Source organism: Poecilia mexicana, unplaced genomic scaffold, assembly GCF_051168715.1.
Source record: "Poecilia mexicana isolate PSO_F unplaced genomic scaffold, ASM5116871v1 scaffold_12, whole genome shotgun sequence".
In the NCBI taxonomy this organism is placed as follows: Eukaryota; Metazoa; Chordata; class Actinopteri; order Cyprinodontiformes; family Poeciliidae; genus Poecilia; species Poecilia mexicana.
The window spans coordinates 18,301,413-18,327,278 of NW_028263381.1; the positions used below are offsets into that span (position 1 = coordinate 18,301,413).

General features: G+C 37.2%; 2 protein-coding genes across 3 annotated transcripts; one reads left to right on the forward strand and one right to left on the reverse strand.

Moving 5' to 3' along the window:
• Positions 1-380: 380 nt before the first annotated feature.
• LOC106913989 (N-acetyllactosaminide beta-1,3-N-acetylglucosaminyltransferase 2) lies at positions 381-3,950 on the reverse strand. The gene has a single exon (XM_014980473.2). The coding sequence runs from the start codon at positions 3,906-3,908 to the stop codon at positions 2,523-2,525; it is 1,386 nt and encodes a 461-aa protein (XP_014835959.2). The 5' UTR covers positions 3,909-3,950; the 3' UTR covers positions 381-2,522.
• Positions 3,951-7,400: 3,450 nt separating this feature from the next.
• Positions 7,401-25,018, forward strand: smad2 (SMAD family member 2). Of its 2 annotated transcripts, none has more exons than XM_014980439.2 (11): positions 7,401-7,563; positions 11,321-11,829; positions 16,074-16,163; positions 17,420-17,613; positions 17,825-17,959; positions 18,415-18,489; positions 18,849-18,902; positions 19,017-19,229; positions 19,806-19,943; positions 20,430-20,574; positions 21,414-25,018. In XM_014980439.2, the coding sequence occupies exons 2-11, from the start codon at positions 11,573-11,575 to the stop codon at positions 21,535-21,537; spliced, it is 1,425 nt and encodes a 474-aa protein (XP_014835925.1). In that variant the 5' UTR covers positions 7,401-7,563; positions 11,321-11,572; the 3' UTR covers positions 21,538-25,018. The 2 variants fall into 2 exon arrangements, with proteins under 2 accessions (XP_014835925.1, XP_014835939.1); XM_014980453.2 differs by having other exon boundaries at positions 18,415-18,477.
• Positions 25,019-25,866: the final 848 nt, after the last annotated feature.

The following is a 25,866-nucleotide window of genomic DNA, read 5'->3' on the forward strand; positions in this document are numbered from 1 at the left end:
CTTTCAATTTTTCTATTTTTTGCTTATACAATTTCATGATCATTAACCTCCTTCATTTTAATCTAGTTAAATATAATTATTTCACAATCCATGGATTCATTGTTTGTGTTTCAGTTATCAGTAAATCACTGGTAAACTAAATTTACCAATGATTAACCAACATCAAGTTCCCATAACTTTTCCTATTCCAATCAATTTTTGTAATAATCTAAATAACTTTATCGCGAAATCTACAGAAAGCGGGACAGCTTATGACATTTCCTAAATATCTGTTATGTAACTCGTTTAGTATTGTCAAAGTAGTTTGATTATTTTTACTTGTTTATGTCTTTCTATATTAAGTTGAAGGACCTTTTATGGTGCAGGTAAAAAGCAAAGAATGTAGCTTTGGCCTAATGACAAACATGTAGTTTCGTTGTCATTATTTCCTTTATATACCTCTCAGATATTCCATAAACATATATGGAAAGCTCAAGTTGTATTACATTTTTATTTAAGTAATATGGCTCTGGGGCTGCCCATGCCTTTGTTGCCTTGCAGTAATAAATGTCCTGAGTGTTTATCTCACAATGTGTCTGAATGTTCTCCCAATGCATGCTTGGGTATTCCTCCAAGCATCCAAGTACATGACTGCAAGGTCAATTGGTCTCTCTTTTTTTATTTTTTTTGCCATTTGGCTCAAATGTGTGAGCAGGTATTGGTGTGTGGCCACCGTTATAAATGGACAGAAATCAAATTGTAGTATCATATTTCTTTGATAGGTGGTGCTGATACTGTAGAAAGAGGAAGATATGTCATCATTGCTGTGTTTTCAAGATTTTTTTTTTTTTTTTTGCCAGACTTGCCAGACTTCAATGAGAGCATAATACAAACTTCATATTAGATTTAGGTGTGTATTAACTCTATCAACAGCTAGGTTTTCAACTGCGAAAAAGAAAATACATTTCAGATGATACAAATAATTAAGACTGCCCTAAATATGTTCAAAGCTTCTTGCTTCTTGATGTTTTCTCCTAAGTGGTTATCAGCTTAGTAATGGTTCTCCTGTGGTCATCAGATGGACTTATATCTTGTGAGTGCATTACTCCAAACCCACTGTCTGCGTATTAGTACGTCGATCAATAGCTATGGCTAGACAAGTATGGTATTTAGTGTCACAGACAGAAGATGAGAGAGAGAATAGTGTGGATATGCAAGGAAAGGAATTGCATAGCTCTGAACAATGTCTTATTCTAGTTACGAAAATGTACACAAAAAAATATTTTCATATTTTTTCAGACGTTTTTAGGGTCTGAGAAAGTGCAACAACATAACATGACCACCATCTTAAAATCACAATATAAGAAACAATTTATTGAAAATATTTGGTGTCTCAAGATAAAATCAAAGCATTCTGTTGCAACTTGTGCATACAACACACAATCTCTCACCTACTTCTCTATCCACTGATAGAATCAAATCTTGTTATTTTTCTCCTTAGAAAGCTTCAGCTGTCCTTCTCTAGGGGCCTTTGTGTAAATCATCATTACAAACTGAACTGAAATAGCCCATATCATGGCACTGACTCCACCTGGTTAAGACATTTTAAAGCTTCGCCTTGACTCCTCCCAACCTCCTTCTTGTCCTTATCATTAACAGCAAAAAATAAAAAATAAAAAACATAAAAATCAGTCAGGCTACTTTCAGCAACCTCTTAACCCATGGTGTGACAGCCTTGAGTCTTAATCGTACCTGTTTATCCTTGAACAAACTATCCAACTCCCTCTCTGCTTATGTTAACCGTTTAAATCAGGTATTTGAAACTTGGACACAAATGGATGTTCAATAGCACAAGGATTCCAAAGATTGAACCTCCTAAAGGCTCCTGTCTGAACTCTCGCAGACAACACAACTGAAGATTTGTGGACTATGCACCAGATCATTAAAGATTCCACATCATGTGTATTGTTTCTTTACAACTCACGGAGAAATGTTTCAACTAACATTCACATTAAAGATTAAAGATAATATATAATAAATTAAAATTTGTGAATACAATTCTTGTATTGCAAATCTTATTGAACTTACTAAGTATGTTGACAGTGCAGAACAAAAAAATGATTCTGATGCATCGTTAACGGCTCAAAATTAACAAGGACAGCACACAAAGTTTCCATAAGCAATGTATGTTTAAACAATTTTATTTGCACATAAAGCATACTTCAGTCTATTCATTTATAAACCTTTATCTTTCTAAAATAGTAGAGAAATGTTTTTAGATAAAATAGGGCACATTCGCACAAGCAATGACAAAAACGAGAGTTTGAGGTGTGTTATTGCTCTGTAATGTTCATGTAATAAAGTACCTTCTGAGGTAGATCAGTCTCCTCCTGGGAGTTACATAATTCTCCACAGGAAAGGTTAATTAAAGGTGACCTTACCATGCACTGCCTCCTGGCCACAGTGTGTAATTTTTTTCAAATTAGTATAGTGGCCGCAGTCGTCTGGTACTTACTAAATCCTATTTGCTTTGCAAATGAGACTCAGCATTGAGCAGGCAGGTTCTGGAGCTGTTTCCATAGGGTCAGCATTTCCTTTGGATTCCGTCTGTGAACGAGTAGAACGGATCTGTACGCACACGGATTGTTTCTGTCTGTAGCGGGGAGATCAAATGTTAAGAAACCCGGGTGGTGGACTGGAGAAAGCCCGAGTCTGTTTAGGCACATCCCAAGGTATACATCATCAATAGGGAAAAGGCGAACCCTTTCAGACACCTCCCGTAAACGTAAGGCGAGTGAGCCTGAATATACCACTCCTCCTCCACCGGCGTAAGGTGGGTATACACCTTTGTAAAAACTTTCCGGTATGTAGTATTTCATGGATGGCTCACGGTTCGGCATTGCGTTGCTGATCACGTCGCCGACAAACAAATTCATGTCTGTTTCATTAGTATAGATTCTCCAAAGCTTGTGCTCCTCCACTTTTTTATGCAGGTAACTCAGAAGGGCATCTGTCCGAACAAAAACATCATCATCCCCTTTGAAGACAAAAGCGGCGGTAGGGCAGTACTGCTTGAACCAACTCCACAGCAACAAGTCTTTCAAGGTCAAATTGAAGAACGTATCCCTGAAATCCCACTGCAGAATATCTCCGTACTTCTCGTTCTCAAGTTCCAGGAGGTTGTTCAGGTCTGGGTAAGGGCCTGTACTCGAGTCCTGCCTTCCGAGCAGGAAAACCGTGCGCACTAATCCCCCTTTTGTATTGAACTCCCCCCTCACCAGACCGCTGCGTCCCCATGTTTCACGTATGGCCTGTCGGTTTTCAAAGTTCCCCACTTGTGATTTGATAGCGATGAGGAGCAATGGAGACCCCACCCCGGTGGTATCATTGTTCCTCTGACACATACCAGGCTGGTTGATAAGAAGAGGATACTTCCTGCAGTGCATTGACTTGATAAATGCTCTAATTTGCTCTGGCATGCTGTTGAAGTCATTCACGCTAGGAACTGAACACTTCTGTGACATGCAGTCTGATAGACAATCATCCTCAATTTCAGTGAAAGGCTGACCTTTTGGGCTTCTCTGCATCCCAGTTAGGTTTCCCCTTAATATCGGATTGTGCTGACGGTCCCAGGTGTGCTGCAACTGGTTCCACAGTGCACTGTCCTCCAGGCGAAGGTTCCAGAAAGGACCAAGTGGGTGTGAGGCCAGGGTGGAGGAATTGACTGAAATCCCCGGAGCAATGTAGTGAATGATTACTTTTGGAGGAGCGTAAGAAATGGTGACAAATATGGTCACCATGATGTAAATCACAAGGTGTCCAGTCATCATACATGGCAGCAAGCACATGCATAATAGTCTCCCGTTGCATTTGCAGCATTTTCCCATCGTTGCACAAGCCAAAAACCTGCGCAAAAAGCATAGTTTCATATGAATATATAAATAATCAAAACAGATAACGTCATAACATTATATCCGCTCTCTCTTAACAGGAAACACAACAGTGGGATAGATCAGATTTTGCAAATCCCCTTTAACGCTCTGGAGTTTCTGTTCCCTTGGTGACCGTCCAGTGGGGGTTATTATCTGTTCTTGTTGACACTCTGAACCTCATCCAGTACAGCTGAATACCTGAGCCCCTGAAGAAAATATTATATAAAAGGCAACCCCTTTGTCTGTCATTTGATGTAAGTATTCCTCTCTACACTTGCTTTGTCAAGTATTGTCCCTATTCTCATACGTATTACTTACCACTGGTTGAAATCTCACTGGAGCAGCTGGAAAAGAAAGAAAGGAAAAATAAAAAGCCAAGTCTCCAGTCTTCTGCTGTCTGATGTGGTTATGAATCGGTCATTTCAGGGCCCACCTGTTGAATATCCCTTATACTGCAACAGCACATCCTCTAACTGTATATCTATCAAGTGTTCCTCTAGTGCTGTGCCAGGAGCAGCTGAGCAACGCGTCCCAGATGAGGCAGATAGTGCACAACGAGCATGCGTCTCTTTGACTCCTCATTAGATAATGAGGAGAAAACACCCACAAGGAGGGCGTATTATCTTTAGTGAACACTGACTAATGTTGCTCTGTGATTTCTCAGAAGCAGATTTGATTTGCATCTATGCTCTACAGGCAAATATTGGCATGGTACAAGCCAAATGGGAAACCAAAATGAGATTAACCGTGTAATGGTTCTGTTGTGAGTGATTTGTCAAGGCATATTTAACTGAGGCTACAGAAGTTTATATGAAAATACAGTGACTTGCAAAATTATCCATGCCTCTTGCACATGTCCACAATGTTTTACAATCAGAAGCTTCAAAGTTTTTCTATATATATATATATATATATATATATATATATATATATATATATATATATATATATATATATATATATATATATATATATATATATTTTTTTTTTTTTTTTTTTTTTTTTTTTTCAAAATAAAAATATTGTAGGATGTTTTCATAATCATGGCTACATGCTTTGAAGAAGCACCTTTAAAATCAATTAAAGTTGTAAGCCAGCTTTGTACATTTGAAACTCTAATGCTGTTTCTTCCTTTTCAATAAACTAACCTCAATCAGGTTGGATGGATGTGTTAGTGAACATCAGTTTTACTACAGACTTCCTTCTGGATTATGATTTGGAAACTCACTCAGTCATTAAAACAGATGAACATGTATTAAGCTTCTTCCATCTTATCATTCCTGCTGAGCTCTCTACATTATGGTTGCTTGGGTCTCCTCTGGCATGATTTACTGCCTCAATGCTGCAGTGATTAGAGAAGCCCAGTTTCTAAACCCATTTTCAATGGGGTTTAGGGCAATTTACTTTGATGGTCCATCAAGTAAACTGATCATTAATATAGTGATTCTTGAGAATAGGGACAAAATGGGTTTTAATTTTCCCATAATTTTTTTTTGTTATTTCTCAACCTTATGTATGCAAATATGACAAATAATGTTTAGGAAATGTAAAGATGCTAAGGTGCAGGCTCCCAGTTGCAACATTTTTGACCTAGAAAGTTGTCATCACCATCTGACAAAAATAAATAAAAAATAATTTTTAATGACCCTATTAGTGATATTTTACTCATTTTACAGACAAATGCTTCTCAAGAAACAAAATAAATATTATTTAAAACCAAAAACAACAAAAAGTTCATCTGACGAAGTTGACACTGCATGACGGAGTTGACAGAACTGAAGGTGGTGACAAACTAGTGAATAAAATGAAAAACTTGGTACATGTGAAGTAATGCAATTTATGTAAAATACATTAAAATGAATTAACTGCACATTTAAGTGAGATTTGACAACAATTTCACTGAAAGAGTCAGAAAAACTGATGGAGTTGACATCTGACGGAGTTGACAAAAAGCCAAACTACCTCAATTTATATGATGTTATTCTGAAGGAGGCCATATTGTAGCTCATCAGGTCCATGAAATCTTTACATTATACCAAAATTAAGCTTTTATTTCACAAAATTTTATCAAAGTTTTGTAAAATATCAGTTATGGAGTTGACACATCATGGTTGTGACAAGCAACTTAGGAATAAAACAGAAGAAAAAACTAAAGAATAACTTAAGCTAACCAGAGCTAACTAGCCCTCTTAGCAAAGGAAGAGAAAAGACGACGTCATGGGGTCCTCAGAAGTTCTGGTGCCCCCAAATAATGCCTGATTTTTTTTACATTCTTTTCATTTCTGACGGTGTTGACAAAAACTAGGGACAAATTTCAACGGAGTTGGAAAATATATAAAAATGATTTTTAATTCAATTTATTGATACCTCTATAATTATTTATATGACTACTTATACTTAATTGTCACAATATATAATTTTAGTATTTCTTTAATTATTTTAAACTATTATAATGTATTGATTTCTGCTCCTGGACAAGGGCTTTTACAGGCATCATACAATACAATACAATGTTTAAAATTAAAAAAATATTCAGCAAATACCAGGATAATATACATTGTTGTGCTCACATGACTCAGGTTAGTTGAGTCAGATATTTGAAAAAATTATATTTTGTGTATATTTTATTCAAATTTTGTGCTTTATCCATAGGACCTGTTTTGTCCCTATTCTCAAGAATCACCGTGATCAAGATAAAATCAGCGTCTCTAAAAAGCTTAGAGAGAAGCATGAATTGCTCTAAAATTTACTGGCAATACATACGTTAACTTTAAAATACATTGGCCCACTTTAATCTGAAAAGAGGACTTTGGACCTCTCCCAATGTCTTGAATGGGCTTTACTTAATCTCGAATTATCTTTTTGCTTGTACGCATTTTTTATACCAGACTTTTTCCTTCTACTAAACTTTTCGATGATGGAATTTAAACTGCACCCAATCAACAACATGCGTTTCTGACAATGACCTTGTGGTCATGGTGGTTCACCCTTTTTGTGAAAGGTGCTAGTGTCTGTCTGCTAGACAGCCGTCAAGTCATCTTCATCAGACTTTGACCCACTTTTATAGACTGTAACACAGACATAAAATACAATTTATGTTTTAAAAATAAACAAATGTCTTATGAAATGTCCATATTTTTTGAGAAACGGAACCTTAGCTTTTTGTTAGCTACATTTGTCAAACAGTTAACTTTTGAGCTTTCTTTTTATAATTTGATTTCTGAGAAATAAGCAAATATATGATAAAATTGTAGCTTACTGCACTATATTGAAAAAATATGAAAGGCTAAGTATCCACCAAATTCTCACTGATCAAAATCAAAACTGCAAAAACACCATTGTTGGCGTTAAAGCATGACAGACGCATGTTCGGACCAATAGGATGAACGTCTCTCAATTTGTTATTCGCTGATTCCCAAGATTTAACCAATAGAAATGAGGAGGAGGCGGGACTTAAGGAAGCTACTTGAGTGGGTTTTTTGCGTGTAGCGATGCATGTTTGGTTGAGCTATGAATGAAGGGCCATCATTCCGGTGGCTCCGAGGAGGAGAACACAGTTTTTTACTCTCGCTACGTGTATTTAAAATGAACGGCCAGGTTTTTCTATCAGGTACTTGAATGACCAGTCAACCACATTCCATCTCTTTACTGGGTAAGTGTATTTCAAAGTATGTTTGAAGTCGTTTTTCTGTTTTTTTGCGGTGACTAAACATTCAACAGTCCTGTTTATTTGTCTGTGGCACTAAGTAGCAAGCTTGCTAGCAGATTTTTTTTTTCGTACTCTTTGTAGTGCCAAGCAGAATGGGATGTCAGTCATTTTTAAAGTGAATAAACTTATGTTTTTCTCTTTATTTGTACTTAATGGATGGACAGCCAACATTTAATTAGACTCGCTTTTGTCTGACTTTAGTCAAAGTCGCCAGCCGTGGGGTTGTTTTGAATCGCCGTTAGCGTTAGCTTATTCTTCAGATCGTGTGTATCTTCTCCTCGGAGTAGAAGTAACCCAAACACGCAGTTTCTCACACAAAACCAGACGCTGCTTACAAAACAACGGAGCTAATATTTCCTACAAGACCCTGATAGCTGGAGCTGAGATACGTTGTAGCCATATCATCACCTTTTCCCTCCTCTCTTAGTTAATCAGCTAACGTAGAGACTTTTCCCTCTTACTTCGAGGGCTCCTAGTGCGTTTTGTTCCTGTGGTATTCCCAACAAACAAAGGCGTCTGTTGTTTCAGGAAATTATTTCCTCTCATTTGTGTATTAACCTTTAGCTGGAGTAATTACCACAGCAACATCAAAGCCCTCTCCCTCAAGCTCTCGGTAATGCATTCTTGCAACATCTAATGGTGCTGGCACATTTATTAAAGGTGTAGCTAGGTATGCTTGCCACATTTTCAAAGACTTGCTTGTCAAAAAAATGCTTTGGTTTTATGTGCTGGTTTAAAATTGAGAGTTTCGGCTTGTAGAATCTAAATTCTGGGGGAATTTATGTCCCTCCATTGACATTGATTGAAACATTTAAAAAGATGGGACCCAAAGGGAGAAACTCATTTAAAGATAAATTCCAACATAAAGATAGAAATGGTTAAAGGAACCACTTTGGCAATTTGTGACTAAATTGGTTTTTATTGGCATTGTAGTTCTTGCCACATTTGCATCAGCAGATTTATTCTGTCACTTTTATTTTTTGTATGTAGATAAATTTGAATATAATAAAAGCCAATTCATTTCAGGAATTTAACACAGAAAAGGAAACTGCTTTACTATTTTGATTTATTATATAGAGTTACATATTTCAATTCTTGTTAGTTTTTTTTTTTTTTTTTGCAGAAACTGTCATTCATAACTGTGTATTGTATTATAAAGTGTTGAAAGATATCTGTAGGTATGTGAATAATTAATTGAATTCTAAGCTAAGAGCTACAGGAAAAAACAAACAAACTTGTTTTTGAGGCAGTAGTGTGACTACTGGTCTAATGACTGGAACATAAACTGATGGTACTATACCTAGTATGAGGGCTCTTGCATAGTACTGCATAGTACTGCGAAACAACAAAGGCTTCTGTTGTTTCAGGAAAATATTCCCTCTCAGTTGTGTATAAACCTTTAGCTGGAGTAATTATTACAACAGCATGAAAGCCCCTCTCTCTGAAGCACTCAGTATTGTATTTTTCACATCTGCTGTTGCTTGTACATTTATTAATGTAGTCGCCTGCTGGCAACAGGCACCTTTTTTGTGATTAAAATAAGGATTTCATTTACAATAGAATAAAATAGTTAAAGGTGGAAAATCATCAAACATTGATGCCCCTTTGTTAAACCTGTAAAGTACTGATGACCCAAAATCATAAAATTATTTCATGGTCATTACTGTAGATATAATTTTTACACTATTAAAAACGGCTATAGAAATTCTGCTGCTTGGGAATAAAATGGTATTCTGCTTATTCTTTTTAATATAAAAATTATAGTAGAATTCTGGAATTAAGACCTTTTTTCAATTGTTGATGGCTTTTTTAAAATTAAATTTTTTGTTGTCTTAACTAACAGACTACTTAGTTTGTTTCATAATGTTTTCACACTTGATAGTTCTGTGTCAGGTGTGAAAAGCAATCAATTTCAGTTTGAATTTGAACCAAAATTGCAACATTTGCTACATTTTCAGCTGATGTGATTCATTTGAACTCTGCACTGCCAACCAAACCAAACCTTTTGAAAAATCTGTTCCCCTCCCATGCCAGTGGTGGCGCTGCACCAAGAACTACTGGAGGAAGCGACACTAAAACCTCTGAATATGAAACGGAGTGCAAGTTCCTTCTTTACAAAATGTAAACAAAAATGGCGTGGCGTTAAATTTTAGCGGTTGTAGGATTTCTCTTCCGTATTTGGTAAAAGACCACGAGACATTTCTTCCTCTGGTGCTGGGCTCGCACTTTTGTTTTGGTTGTGTTTACCCAGAATGCCCTGGGTAAATACAGTCCATAAAGTAAGATAAATGTAGACCACTGTCTGCTTTAGGAACCTTCTCTAGTCAGCTTGACATTCACATATACATTTTTACCAAACTAGATTTCACTTCAACCGTACCAAGACTTAGGTGGACCACAGTTTGCTTTTTAGGTCCGCATCAAAGTTTAACACCTCTCCAAATGAGTCTGAACTTTCTTGACAGACGAGCTCGAGTTTGATTAAATCAGACCAAACAGGGCTGGTGGGAATGCATCCTATAATATACTCATTTCAGGTGAATCAGGAATGTTGTTTTTAATGCACCAGAGCTGAAACAAAAGCTGCAGACTCGCTGATAGTAACATACCTATTGAATATTTTGACCACGTGAAGCCAGTGCTGCCTCATTTGGAGTTAACTATTTTCTGTGTACTGCGCAGTTCGGAAGAAGTCCAGAGGTTAAGCATGTGGACTTCATTCTAGGAGAGAGTAACACACAGATGAGTTATCATGTCTTCCTTCTCAGCTAGGTTGAGAAATTCTGCATTGCTCTTTTTCACAAAGGAATCCCTCAAGCTCTGTTGATCAGTGTTGTTTCTCCAGAAATCTAAAGACTGGAGGAGATTGTATATCTCCAAAGCTATGTTTTTCTATGATCTAAAATTCCTTAAAGTCACATTAAAGTTTGATGTTGTCATGAGACTTGAAGGGAAAGAGTTTAAGAGGGATGGAAATATTTTATGTGGATCAAATTGGCTTTGAATTTTGATTCTCCAGCTTAATTTTTTCCCCTTCACACGAAGCAAAGACAAGCATAAGCATGCTGGTGGATGGACGTCTTCCAGCATTAAGAGTAAAATCAATGAGTTCACAAATGGACCGGCATACTTCAGATGTTAACATTGATTTTTACAGAGCTGCATATGAGCGACTGTGATGTCATACTTTATTGAATTTGACATTATGCAATTTTTCTAGGTCAGGAAGCACCACTTAAGGATACGCAGGCAGTTTTATACATTTTCACGGATTACATAACTAGAGTTGTTTGCATTATGCCATTAGTGCTTATTAGCTAAACATTCTTACAGGTGTTTAAATTGAAACATAAATATATTTGCAGCTTTCCTCTGTCGTTGAAGAAAGCTGTTGTGCACAAGGTTTGATTTGATCTTCCTATTTCAATTGAGAAACGGAACAGGTATGATTATTAGAGGTTAGAACACACCAGATTATAGTTCTGTGCACAAAGTGCAGCTAATTAATGGTCTAGGACCACCTCTAAGAACAGGGTGTGTAGTGTTTTGACTACCACCCTGGTTTATTGTCTTGTGAAGATTCTTGGATCTTGAGGCCGTTTGGTTTCTTGGAAAATGTCTATTGTTCTATCTGAAAGAAATGTGCGCAATCTCATCAAAATCTGTCTTCCACTGATTGGTGTTTTCTGTCTTTTCTTAGGTTTTCTTGGATGCTCTATTCTACTCCTTACATTTTATTCCTCAAAGATCCCCCAGGACCTCTTTAGACCAATGCCTTAGTTTTTAAATTGCTTTCCAGAACCTGCACACAATCCGTTTATATTGGTGCAATTTTTTTTGATTCAATAGAAGTTAAACCTCGTCTTCCTAATCCTCACAAATCTTCACCTGATATCAAGTTACAAGGGCCGTCTGAACCCTTGCGCGCACGTGACAGAAAGCAAGAGCCACCATGTCCTCCATTCTTCCCTTCACACCCCCGGTCGTGAAGCGCCTCCTGGGATGGAAGAAGACTCCGGCCGGGAGCGGAGGAGCGGGCGGAGGAATCGGTGGAGTCGGGGAGCAGAACGGAGGAGGGCAGGAGGAGAAATGGTGCGAGAAAGCTGTGAAAAGTCTGGTGAAGAAGCTGAAGAAGACCGGCCAGCTGGATGAGCTGGAGAAAGCCATCAGCGCACAAAACAGCAACACAAAATGCGTAACAATACCCAGGTAAGGGCAGGTGACAAGAATTTTTAGATGCAAACACACCAGATCCAACCTTTGTGTTATTGTGGGAATCCTTGAACAAATGCACGCCTAAAAATCTTTTTGTTTCCGAGAGCATTTTCTTTTTGAACCTGCCATTTGCTAATTCAACACACAGGCACACACACACACACACACACACTCCAGCACCACAGATTTTTGATAAGCACAGGAGCGGTGTATGAAGAAACGAAAATGTAAAGAAAAGGATGATGAGCACCCACACGGTCATCAGAAGTGCAGTTTTTGTTGGGCAACAGTGGGTTCACTTCCCTGTTGTGTCGTGCCATAGGTTAAGAAGGCTGCAGAAGTGAAACCCAGCTTGAGGAAACAGATGTCCTGCACCTATCACCAGCAGAACCGGTTCTAGATTTGACTTGATGGACATCAATAAAGATATTTAAAAATGGTGTTTCCTCTTCCACTTGATACTTTCACATCATCTGATTTTAAAAGTATTTCTTCACACAGGCCCAGCAGATTAAGTTGGGCTGCCTTTAAGTGTACTTCCCCTCAGAAACGTAGAATAATAAAACGTGTTTGGTTAAAGCAGTGTGCCGCACACATCTCCACTCATCCCCTTCGCTTCACACTCGCTGTTGTGTGTGCGATTGCGTCCCCGTACAATAGTGGAAACATTTTTGTAGCCCCTGCTCTTTATGATGACATAATGGTGGCATTAGATTGTATTGAATATTTTTATTATAGCTGCAACTAATGATGTCTCTGATGACTAATATGTCTGCTTTTTTTTTCTAGTTGGTCAAAAGGTATTTTAATCCATCTCTGCTTTCTTTTGGCACACCTTCTGTTCTCACTCTGTTGTAGAAGTTTTCACAATACATCAAAATGAATCATGAAGGACGGATTGGGCATGTGGACCATCCAGTCAAAGATGCTGCAAAAAACTGCACTATTATACACTGAGCAGAAACAATTTATATCTTCAAGCTCTAATCAAACTCTTTAAAATAACATCTGTTTAGTATAGAACGATTCAGTCCAGGTGTTCCTGTACTTTCTTTTTTATTTTGATTTTGCGCTAGGCCTGAAAGGTAATTCAGATTTCTTCAAACTATTGGAAAAGCTTTTTACTGAACTGCCCCATTGGATCCAAAATCCAGCTTTGTCTTACTTTTCCAGCTGACCAGAGGCCAGCTGACCTCCAGTGTACATTAACAGATGGGTGAGGGAAGTGCTGCATTTCTCTATGCTTCATAACTTAATTTATAAATAAAGATTATAAAGAGGACTCCCGTTAATGTCTACCTGCAGGATGTTTGTTCATAAGGTCTCATATTTCGTAGAAAGCCACAGTCTCAAATTAGAATAATGTATAATTAAGTATATTGTGTATATATATATACACAACATTAATTCATCAGAAAATGGATATAATGTTTCAGCATCTTCCTGTTTGCATTGAAAACATGTATGTGGTTTTATGCAAAGCATCTGCAATCTAATTTTAGCTCAATGTTGTTAATTACCATCACTAAATGTTGCAGCCCTAATTAATTGTTGATGCCTTACAAAGGAGGTTTCAGCACAATGTTCTTTGTAAGTAAAACACACTCGGCCACAAAAGCTGATGGGTTTGGCAGCACATTTAGGTGAAGATGCATTGAAATGAAACAATCCAGCAACAGATGAAAGCACAGGAAAGGGAGTTGCTACGTGCATCAGAACTTAGAAGTTTTCAAAGTTGATGTGGCATATTGTCTTTGAATCTGAAACCTCTAAAGAAAAGGGGTGATTTACGCGGTGTGGCACTTCTATTGTTAAGAAAAACATTCTTATCAGTCGAGAGTTATTGCTTTGGAGCCAGGTTGCACTAGAAAAGATAAAGAAACGATGTGTTTTTATCTGCATCTGGGCTTTCTCTGTGAACAGAACAATGTGGCCCTAAGCTGGAGCTGATCATAATCTCACTCACAGGAAATAGCAGTTTTAGTAGCCTGAAAATGTATAGAGATTCTATGAAAATGTTATCTTCTGAAATTAGCTTTACGCTCCTACTTTTGCGCTTTTACTACAGCAAAATAGGGTAACACTTTATTTGACGGGGTGTGCATAAGACTGACATAACGGTATCATAAACATGACACAACACCTGTCATGAACATGAACGAGCCCTTATGAATGTCTGTGACTGTTGTCATGAAGTGTCATTTGGTAAATAATGACACTTTTAATGCAAAGTTGCTCTAAAAGTTGCCATGAAAGTCCATTAAAATTGCCAACTTTGCTTTAAAGTGTCATTATTTACAAAATATTATTTGCTCCTTTATGTTCATGACAAAAAGAAGGCTCCTACATTTGTCCATCGCTGCACAAATGACACCTATGGCTTTTTTAAAAGACAAACCAAATGAGATTTATTCCTGATACATATTTTCACCCTGGATTTAAATGTCTTTGATCTATACCCAATTCTGAAGTTGGGATTATGAGATCATGTCTATTTGTTTTATTGTTGTTGTAAAACTTCTCAAGAAGTTCCAGGAATTGAGATTGAGAAGTTTTTAGGTCAGATTTTTTCTGTTTATTTTTTTCAGTTGTGACACGGTTGAGGCACACTTTTTTTTTTTTGCATATTCAGGTTCAATGACTTGTTTTGCTACAGAATTAATTTTAGCATTTCACCTTTTCTGAAATGTCAGGATGTAATACCCACACGGACACAGAAGTTTACTTTTAGGATTCCAGGCTTTTGATGCATATCATTCTTTCCTTTTAACGTGAGAAAGTAAGTCTGATAGAAGCTAAGGTGAATTGCTCTGGATATTGTCTTGCAGTTTTCATCTACAAGAGCTGGGGCTTGACTGTCAGGAGAGCATCTGAATAAGATTTCTCATATGTACTTCTATCATAATTCATGTGCAAACCTGTAAATAGTGTTTGTTTTTAGCTTTCGAGTGAGCAAGACACTTGGAAAAACATTTTTTTACATTTGATGAAACTCTTTTTCTGCTTGTACCTGCAAAACTTTGAGAGTGTGTCATTGTGTTTGGAGATAGAAAGTCCTGTACAGACAGGCAAGACAATTATTTTGATCAGAGTGAAAAATCTCCCTTTCTCTGCCTGAACATGGTGAGAAACATTGCAACAAACCAACCAACATTTTGGTCATTCACATAGATATGTTTAGATTCAGATTTTCTTTTTCCAATTTAAATCCTTTAGTCTTGTTTTTGAATTTCTTTGTCTTCATTAAGATATATTTGTGTAATTTGTCTATGTGCAACTCAAATAAGGGGTGAGACTTTTTCTAATTGTCGAGAAACTAGAAATTGACAAACTTCTATACTTTACATATCACTGATCTCGTGTTGGTTTAATTTTTTAATATCACTGAAAGGTTTTACTCAGTTTATAAAGATATATTTATAGTTGAGTTTTTTTTCCCCCAGTTAACTAAATGTGTTCCTAGATAAATGTTAGGCTTCTTCCAGCTCCTTGCACCGTTTGATTGCATCATATCACTTCTCGTCTCATTTGAAATTGTCATATAATCATTGTTCATCTGCTCGGTCTTAGTGGAAAGTAAGAAAATGCTACCAAAAGTATTCGCTCTGCTGTCTTCAAACACATATGAAGTTAAGAGACATCCATTTTTAATCCATCGGCTTTATTACAGCATTGATCAGCCGATTGGAGTGCAATTATTGATCCATTAATGTTGGACGAGGAGGCCTTTCTTCCAATCTCCAAATTCTAAATCATTTCAAAAGTGTTCAGCCTATCTTCTTACAGTGCAGGAAGCATTTTCGGATTGGGGGATTTCACAAAAATACAAAGACAACCTTGTATTTGTAACAGTTCGGTCAGGCAACGCCTTTCTCTTGGAAGCTGCCAAACCAAAACTCCTTCAAGGTTGTTGGATTTCAACCTTCAGGTTAGGATTAATTTGTATTTTTTCACAAATGTTTATAAAAGAAGCCTGGGTTCCTGGGTGCTTGAAGTTGTTTTTAATAACAAAAGACATGTGTGACAATAAAAGTGATTGGAACAGCTGAATTCCATTACTTTGGAATTGGGTGAGCGAATACTTTTGTGTGTGTGTTTGTGTGTTTATCAAGAGATCAACGATACACATTTGTGATTTCATTCTTTTAAGTTGAAACACCTCATGTTTACCATCTGTTTGCTTTTATTTTGATCATGTTTTCCACTTGTCCCGTGTGTGTGTATGTGTGTGTCTGTAGCAATTGCTCAGAACTGTGGGGTCTGGGCTCAGGCCACACGATAGAGCAGTGGGACTCTACAGGCATGTACGGATACCCTGACCATAGCAGGTGAATACACTCGCATGCACCGTCAATACGCATCTCCTGTTTCACACAAAAGCATAAAATAATGCTCACTTGTTGCTTTAAAACATACATTACCATTGCAGATTGCATTTTGTCCTCATTTCCATTGTTATTGTTTATGTTGGTTTTACTGCTGCAATTATAGAAATACCTTAACCATTTAACAATTTGCAGAGTAAGTGATGAGAAGAGCCTGTAGGTGTTTAGTTTTATTCTTAAATACTTTTTTTTTTTGTACCAATCAGCCATATCATTATGGCAACATAACCAATATTGTGGTCCATCTTCTGTTACCAAATCCCTCTGACAAGTTAGGGTATTGACAAAGAATGTCTGGAATGTCCTGAAGTGTTCAGTGACAAGAAAAGGAAAACAGTTTGAGCCTAGGGACATTTTGCTAAGGTCTGCAAATCCATAGACTGATTGTTTTCCCTATTTTATGCCAATTAGCTCACATTCAGTCAGACAATCTCAGTTGGTTCTCAGCCAAGACTTTAATTAGGCCATTCTAACACCTTAATGTACTTTGGGTCATGCTGTTTGTGTAGTGTTTTCCTGGAAGTGTCTTGTATTTCTCAGATTGTGGTTTGCTTTTAGAACTCCTCTCCTGGGTTTCCTTACATCTACCAACTTTTACCAACTTTCTGTATTCTGACTGAACAAACATGCCCCCACAGCACCATGTTTTCTTCATCATTGAACCAAACCTCCTTCATTGAACCAAATGTATCTACTTATTTGAGTTCTGAAGGCAATTGGTTGTGCTACACTTTATTTAGGGTGTTTAGAATAAAGTGGGCTAAATTATGGACTTGGTGCACAGCACACTTTTAGTTTTTTTCCCTTCCACTTCACAATCTGGCTCTACTATTTGTAGGTTTAAAATATTCCATAAAATACATTAATGTTTTACTACACTTTTCCTAGAAGAGCCGTGTGGCTTAGTTATAACAGCTTAATCTTTCTAAAATAATTTTTTATTACAATCAGAATAGTCATTTGATATTGAACTCATAGTTGTAGTTAAAAGCTGTGTTTTAAGGTATAAATAATGTCTCCTCAAAATGATTTTTTTTTTTGTATTTAACCTCAATAGTTCATTGTTTCTTTGTGTATTACCTCAATAAATAACACCAAACTTGAAAGTCAGTGCAGCACAAACGCATTGAGTGTCTGTCTACTGTTCTTCCAGTTTTCTGAGTTGAGCTATCTGCCTTTTTCCTTCCCGGTTGCATCAGGTCACTGGATGGCCGCCTTCAGGTTTCTCATCGTAAAGGCCTGCCTCATGTCATCTACTGCCGCCTGTGGAGATGGCCTGACCTTCACAGTCACCACGAGCTTAGGGCCATCGACACTTGCCAATATGCATTCAACCTCAAGAAGGATGAAGTTTGTGTCAATCCTTACCACTACCAGAGAGTGGAGACGCCTGGTAATGATAATTGAAAAAAAAACAAAAAAAAAAAAACATTTCTTTCCAATAAATGTGCACTAGCAGGGCTGAATTAAATCCATGTAGTTTAAGTGTGTCTTCCTTGTCATTGTACAGCGTCTTTATGGCGTTTTTCAAGTATGTTGTTTCTATCTCCTCAAATTTGACTTGCATAGGGGGAAAAAACAAATTGTCTGACTTTTCTTCTTAGTGCTGCCTCCTGTGTTGGTGCCACGCCACTCAGAGATTCTGACCGAGCTTCCACCTCTAGACGACTTCACAAACTCTATCCCTGAAAACACCAACTTTCCTGCAGGCATAGAACCTCCTAACAACTATATACCAGGTTTGTATTGGGCACAAGGCTACCTTAACCACCTTCACACATAATCTGTCAAACAAGCCCAACATTTTCAATTCAATGTCTTGACTGTGGAGTTGAATGACGTCATTGTTTTAAATAGTTTTTCCTTTTATAAAATCCCTGGAAAACATTTGGGCAATAATCACTTAGTTAAAATACAATTATTTTATTTTAAAGTGATTTCACTTCAGCAATAATTACATTTCTGCCATAAAGCTGCCTAAATTGTTAGCCATGAAAACTTTAATAAAACGTATTAGAAGTAAGATCAAGTTGGAGCTGATTGAATACACAAAATAGGTTTGTGTATTCAGCCTGTTTTCAGTCTGTTTTCCGTTTTCCAAGCGGAAGCGCTTGGAAAACAGATGCCACATTTCAGCTCTTCACTAATTAGTTTTTCATGAAAACAAATGCATTCAATTATTTCCTGTTTACAGACACTCCTCCTCCGGGATACATGAGTGAAGACGGAGAAACCAGCGACCAGCAAATGAATCAAAGTATGGAATCAGGTAGATTTGGTAGTTGTAGTTCGGGACTGCTGTTAAACTCACTTCTCTGAAGCATACAAAAATTACCAGGGCAACCATATTAGACCAGTTAATGTGCATAAAATTGTGTCTCTCTTTATCCCACAGTGTTTAAAATCTCAATCTATGGTAGAAAACAAAGTTCACAATAGATTTTTCAAGCCTTTCCGCCATGAACAATTATTAATCATTTGTATTAGCAGCAGAGGTAACATCATCATCACACTAAATATAACTGGTCTTAAAATGACAGAACAAAATATTGATTTTCACAGCAATATTGTTGTTCACTTAAGATTGTAATAGAATGAAATAAGTAGAAGTGATTGTTTTCCCACCAGGCTCACCAGCAGAAATGTCACCAAGCGCTCTGTCACCGGTCAGTCATGGCCTGGGTGAGTTCACTTCTCAAAATAATTTTCCAGCCGCGGAAATGAATGGATCACTGACGCAGTTCGGGGTCCTAAAATACAAATTGAGCAAATATTTCTTTGTTGTTCTCCTCTCAGACCTTCAGCCGGTCACCTACAGTGAACCAGCTTTCTGGTGCTCTATAGCTTACTACGAGCTGAACCAGCGGGTCGGTGAGACCTTCCACGCCTCGCAGCCATCTCTGACCGTCGACGGCTTCACAGATCCCTCCAACTCGGAACGCTTCTGTTTAGGCCTTCTCAGCAATGTCAACAGAAATGCCACTGTGGAGATGACACGGAGGCATATAGGTATAGACAGTAGCTTATTATAACTTATTACGATTACAAAAAGGGTGCTTATTATTTGTCAACACTCTTCTGGTGTGGCGACAGAAAACATTTTCCATTAGTCTTTTCTGTGAAGATATGTAATGGCTGATGTCGGCAACACATGGGAGAGGGGCAGTGCTGAATTATTCTCTCTGACTTCTGAATTAAACATCTTTATAACATAGGAATATTATAGTGGAAAGTTGTTTTTTAATACCTTCACACATGCAACAGGTTTGCTCCTTTTAAAATGTACTAATAATCACAAATTGCTTTAAAGAAGTTGCATTTAGCGTACATGTATTTGACGTAAGTGCTTAGAAATTCAGATTTTTCAGATCCAAATAAGATGCACTGAAATGTAAAAATAAAGTTCACGGGATATAAATACATTTCCAATTCTGATTTATCTTGTTACTCATGTAAAGATGATGAAATCTAATAATTCTAATTTGAAAGGCCGTGTAGTTTTAAGATTGTTCCCCTTTTAGTTAACACCTTGGGATTTTTTTCCCCCCTCTCTTTTCTCCTCACGTTTTGTCTAAACCTCTGCAGGTCGTGGTGTCAGGTTGTATTACATCGGAGGGGAGGTATTTGCCGAGTGCCTCAGTGACAGTGCCATCTTTGTTCAGAGTCCCAACTGCAACCAGCGATATGGGTGGCACCCAGCTACCGTCTGCAAGATACCACCAGGTTGATACACATTAAAATATTCTTACTTTTTTATTTTTCTTTTACTTCCTTTGTTGATGGTTTGTGTCTTGTTTGTACTAAAATTCACCAAGTAAACTGATACAAATGAACAAAAGCCAGAAAGAGCCTCCATAATGTGACAGGATTTGTCACACACTCGCCCACACACTGACTCATCTGTACCCATGTAACTTTGAACATTTAATTCATGGCCAAATGGACTGGGTGAGCTGAGGTAGAGGGACGCTTTACAGAGAATCGTGCAAAGTGAAGATGGGGATGTTGCAGATGTTCAGGGCCTTCAGTAGACAACACACACACACGACAGTTCTTGTTTCTCTAATTGTAGCTTCATGAAGTAAATTCAACTGTTCTGATTGGTCATAATTTCACAGTATTTGTTCCAGTTTTCAGAAGAGTTTTTGGCATGTCAAAATTTTCAGAATTATTATTAGGTGCATTGGTCTTTATTTCTACTCTTCTTAGGCTGTAATCTGAAGATTTTTAACAACCAGGAGTTCGCAGCCCTGCTAGCCCAGTCGGTCAACCAGGGCTTTGAGGCAGTGTACCAACTAACCAGAATGTGCACAATCAGAATGAGCTTCGTCAAGGGTTGGGGAGCAGAGTATAGGTAAGTTATGCCCTTACACTCATTATTCCATCATTCTGTCATCCAGGACAACTGTAGGCTTTTAAGATTCCTATCAGATCACTGTTGTCTTGTAAAAATTTCTTAGTGTTTCAGAGTGTAACAAGATCTCATTTCTGGTGCTTTCAGCCTTTTTATGGATAGTTTTACATGACTTGTGGCAATGTGTAAACAGGACTAATGCTTTTTTCCCCCTTTTTCTTCCTTAAATGCTAGGTCTTTTTGTTTTGTTTTGTTTTTTGGAGTGCAGAACTAAATGTTATCCTGTCCACAGATTCTTCCACATGACCTATAGACCAAAGTAGTTCCTTTAAGGGTAACATGGGGCTCTTGACTGCTTTGATTAATGCTGTCCATATTTGGCCTGTTAATTAGGCGGATGGTCATTTGTTAGGTGATTTTCTCCAACAAAACTCTGCGATCAACTGTATTTATACTGAGATTAAATTTCACACAGGTGAGCTCTAACTGGTTTAGGTGACTTATGAAGACAAATGCATAAAACTTTTTTTTTTTTTTCTTTGAAGCCCATGTGTAATTTTCTTCCACCAACACCAAACAGCGCAGAACTGTTTGGTGGTGTGTGCTAATAAAATAAAAATATATCTTTTTGTGGTAAAGTGACAAATTCTTAAAAGGTTCAAGGGTAGGGAATATTTGTAATTGGTGTATGAACAACTATAGGCTGTTAAGATTCCTATCAGATTAGTGTTTCATTGTATATAAAAAAAAAGTTTACTAAATGTGTAATTGGGAAAATAATTGGGATTTTGTGTATAAATGTATTTGCCCTTATCGTTTGGAATGTCCTCTTCACACAGACGCCAGACTGTAACCAGCACTCCTTGTTGGATCGAACTGCATCTCAATGGCCCCCTCCAGTGGTTGGATAAAGTGCTGACCCAGATGGGTACCCCACAAGCTCGCTGCTCTAGTATGTCCTAAAACGAGATCCATGCAAAGTCAGACTGACATTTCACAACGTCAAAACAGTTTGTCTTAAAGGAGACTACCATGCAGTCTTAAATAATGTACTAATAGCGTTTAAAAAATAAAATTAAATTAAAAAAAAATAAAGCAAAGAACAAAATGTCATACAATGGACCAGACGATAGAAGAACGGCATCTGTAAAGGATTACCCTGGAAGTTTGTTTGTGGAGCTGAATATTCGTCAACCCTTATAGTTGAAATTGGCCTGCAAAATCCATATGAGAACTCGGTGTAGAGAGAGTGATTTTCATTATGGACAACGACGACGTCAACATCTGGGCTCTGATCAAGAAACCTGAAGCAGGACTGAGCCTTACTGTCCTCAGGGACGACACAGCAGTTTTGGGGATCAAGCACGACACCTAGTAATTTTTAGAAACCGTCTGTCCTAACCACTAGCTCAGCTCAACTCTTTGATTTAGTGTGAATAGTTGAGTTTACACAACATTAACCAACTGCCACTCCAGCTTCTATTTAACCAAAGTCGGACTCACTACTTAGCATGACTTTTCCCCCCGTCATCCATCCCGTTTTATCCGAGTTGTTGTGATCATTGACCTGGTTATCCTGGAGTGTGCTCTTCAGCTCTTGAAGGAGACAATTTGTTGGTGTTTGTATCATCACACGCACACAAACACCCTGTTTTTAACACAAATTGTCTTCTGCAAACTCGGTGTAAGTTTAAAGATGTTTGTTCATTGGATAGTTGGTAAATTAAAACTCCTATATATAAACATATTTATAGCAGTATCAGTGATTGCTCAGCACAAATAAATAATGGATAAATTAAGAAAGTCTTAGAGCAAGAAGAAGAGCATACAACATCCCACCTCTCTGCATCTGCAGAAAACCAATCAAGTGTTTTTTTAACAAATTCTTTGATATCACAGTATTTAACCCACGTTGCATGCTCTTGCGCCTTCTGTTACACGATGTACCAGTAGCTTTGTTTAGAGCTTCATCTTTGCTTCTTTCTGTCTGACACGCAATAAGAGGATTATCTCTGAGATTTCCAAATGTTTTAAAAAAAAATGCACAAGTCTAATATTTTGAACTGATGCAGTTTTCAAATTATAACAAATTATCAAGAGAAAAAGTCCTCCAAGGTGGGACTTTAATCTATAAATCTATAAAATAGCTTCTATACTGTACTTGCACTGCCCCAAATTATGCACCCCTAAGAAAGTTGCCTTCGATGTCAAATATAATATGCTCTGAATTGTCCATTAAAAGTAAACATACATTTTTCTCCTGCCCTCCATTGCCATTGTAAAGAATTTTGTTCTTCAGTCACCCAATGCATTCGTCAATCTGAAAACCAGCAATCTCTTTTGGTATTTTGCAGTAAGGTGTTCAAGCTTTAAGTGTTCAACAAGCTAGTTATACTACACATTTATCGTTTTCTTTACAAATGGTTTTAGCTACATTAATTTTGTACTTTTTTTATATATATATAAATATATTTAAAATGTTCTCTTTTTCTTAGATGGTATTTTTTGTTCTTTAGGAAATACCCTTTGTTTTGAATAGTTGCAGCTTGATGATGACTTGTGATTTTGGTGTATTATAAGGATTTACAATTTCCAGTAACTTGCCAATAAAAACATGTTGAAATGTGCACCCTTCAACTCAGAATTTGGCTACTTGGATAAAAGTGACAAGATCTTTGATTGTTATAATTAGCTACTCTCAATGTCGTTGTTGTTGTTTTTTTTAAATAGATAATTTAATTGTTATTACCAACTTTTCAGCAGCGCAAAAGCTGGGGTGTAACCAAAGACTAAGCGTGCGCATAGCTTGATCAGTCATATCACCTTTTTTGAGAGAATTAAATAACAAAATAGGAGATTTTTGGTGTAATTTGACCTATTTTACAACTGAGGAAACTGTTGAAATGTCTTACAACCCAGAACATTCCTGTATGCAATAGACATGGGTCGCTATAGGATTTTCACAGTTTGACGGTTAAAGATTAACATAAAGACTTAAGTCAAAAATGCATATCCTGACCATACTGCAGCACATTTGGATGAACACTGTGGGTATTACAGTTTTATAATCTGACATTTCTATTCGTATCATATGTCTAAGTTCATACAAGTCTAAATAAGTGTGCATATTGCATTTTTATCATCCTGCTTTTTATTAGATCATGTGGGATGTACCTCAAGATGATTTATAAACTTTGGTCGAGGTAAGTGGCCCATGCCTGTTATGCATATGAAAGCTCTCACCAGCATTAGTGAAACAACAGTTTCAAAACTCTGTGCTTACACACTGTAGATTTTTGTTTACATGCTCATATTCACTCCAAGCCGTGTTCTGTTTAAGTGGACATTAAACGCGTGAACAGAATGTCTTAAAAAAGAAAGAAATTTGAAAATTAGGTCAAACATCTTAAATGTCATTTTGACTCATGATTTCAATCTGTGTATTTTCTCCAAACAAAACTGAATTATTTGCTTTGCATGCTAAAACCGAAGGGAAACTGCACATTACAAATATGTTTGGTAAGACAAATCACACAAGGTTTAGGTTTTTTTTTTTTTTTTTTTTCATTCGATATCTTTGCAGAGGCTAGATTTAAAGCATTTGTCTGCACAAATTTGAAGCAAAAGTGCATAAGAACAAATGCTAGTGCTGCGGAGTCGCTTTGTCTGGATGTTTATTTAACCCACAATGACACCTTGTCATGGAGAACTGTTAATAGTTTTTTTTTTTCTTTCTTTAAATTGGATTGAAGTTACTCATGACCTGAAGCCGATTATATTATACCTCTGTTCTGGAACTTTCCCACCTGTCTTGTAATTTTGCTGGCTCAGCCAACGTCTTACAAGCTGAGTCTAAGATACGTTTACTTTTATTTCACAGATGATACAAGTGTTAGTTCTATGCATTGACCTAAAAGTGTTCGAACTGTATGCCCAGGAAATCTTCTTAATGGCTATACCTTTTACGTGCATATTGCCAGGATCCATCAAGAGCCTTTGCAATAGATTGTACTGTCAGACCAACCAGCTGCTCTCCCTTTTAGAGGCAATCTGGAGTCAAATGCGGTTGTGAAGGACACTTTAAAACATTCTGATGTCTGCATTCCTACATACAGATCATATTGTATTTTCTTCTTATTGTGATGACAATTGTGTATTCCAAAACAAGCATCTTTCCAGCAAATGTCCTATGAAAGAAGCTTCTTGGATAAAGTGAAGTTCCTACATGTCACTTGTGATGTTGTATAATGTTATATAGTTGTTACTTTTTATTTTTCCATACACGTTGTTCCCTCTGCTTGCTATAAACGGAGCATATCCACTAAAACGCAGCCTGTTAGAATCGATGTTCTTCAAGCAATGATCTCCATAGGCTTTCCAGCTATCCAACATTTACGACTTCTTACAGTGTACACTAATAAAGCTGTTTTACTTCAATGAATAATTTTCAGAACTTTTCATTGTGCCACGCCTACAGACCTAGAAACAAACTTCAAACATGTCTCTGGCTGAAAGGTGTTTTTTTTTGTTTTGTTTTTACCAATACATTTGAGCCATTTATTTACACACTTCGTAGAGTTCAAAAACAATTTTAAAGTTTGTTTGAACAAATGCAATTCAGTCCATCTGTCTCTACCATTCCAGTGAACACTATAGGGGAAAAGTAGGAAGAGATTGCTGCAAGCACCGAATGACCAAAATTGTAGCTCAGTAAGGGGGAAGCTCAAGTTAGTCAAATGCTTCAGAATCAAAATTTAAATCTGCCTATTCTTAATAGAATAGAAACCAACTTTATGGTACTCTACAAGAAAGGCAAATGTAAGTGCAGTGTTAAGAAAATACTGTATTGATTTAAAATGGCACACAGACTGAAAGACGTGGTACTAAGTAGCATAATTTAAAAAAAAAATGTACAGAATGTGAATGTATATTTGCACCAAGAAACAACAGATTCTTTACAAGAAGTGGGAAAAACAATGCAAATAACTGCAGGGAAAGTATCTGAAATGAGAAAAGCTGTACAAATACCAATAGGCACGTAAACAACAAGCTAGCTTTAGTTCAGAGCAGTGATGTTTATAAAAACAAGCTGATTCGGGAGGAAAGTCCTAAGGCTCCTTTATGTATCTGGGGTGCACAGGTCTGTCACTGAAGGAGCTCTCCAGTTCAGCAACAGCTTCATGCATGGGGCGGGAGACACAATGGAGACATTGTCCAATAGGAGTGGTTATTCTGTCTTCCACCACCTGCACTTGAGGGGGCATCCCATGACAAAGTTGGGCTTTATTTACT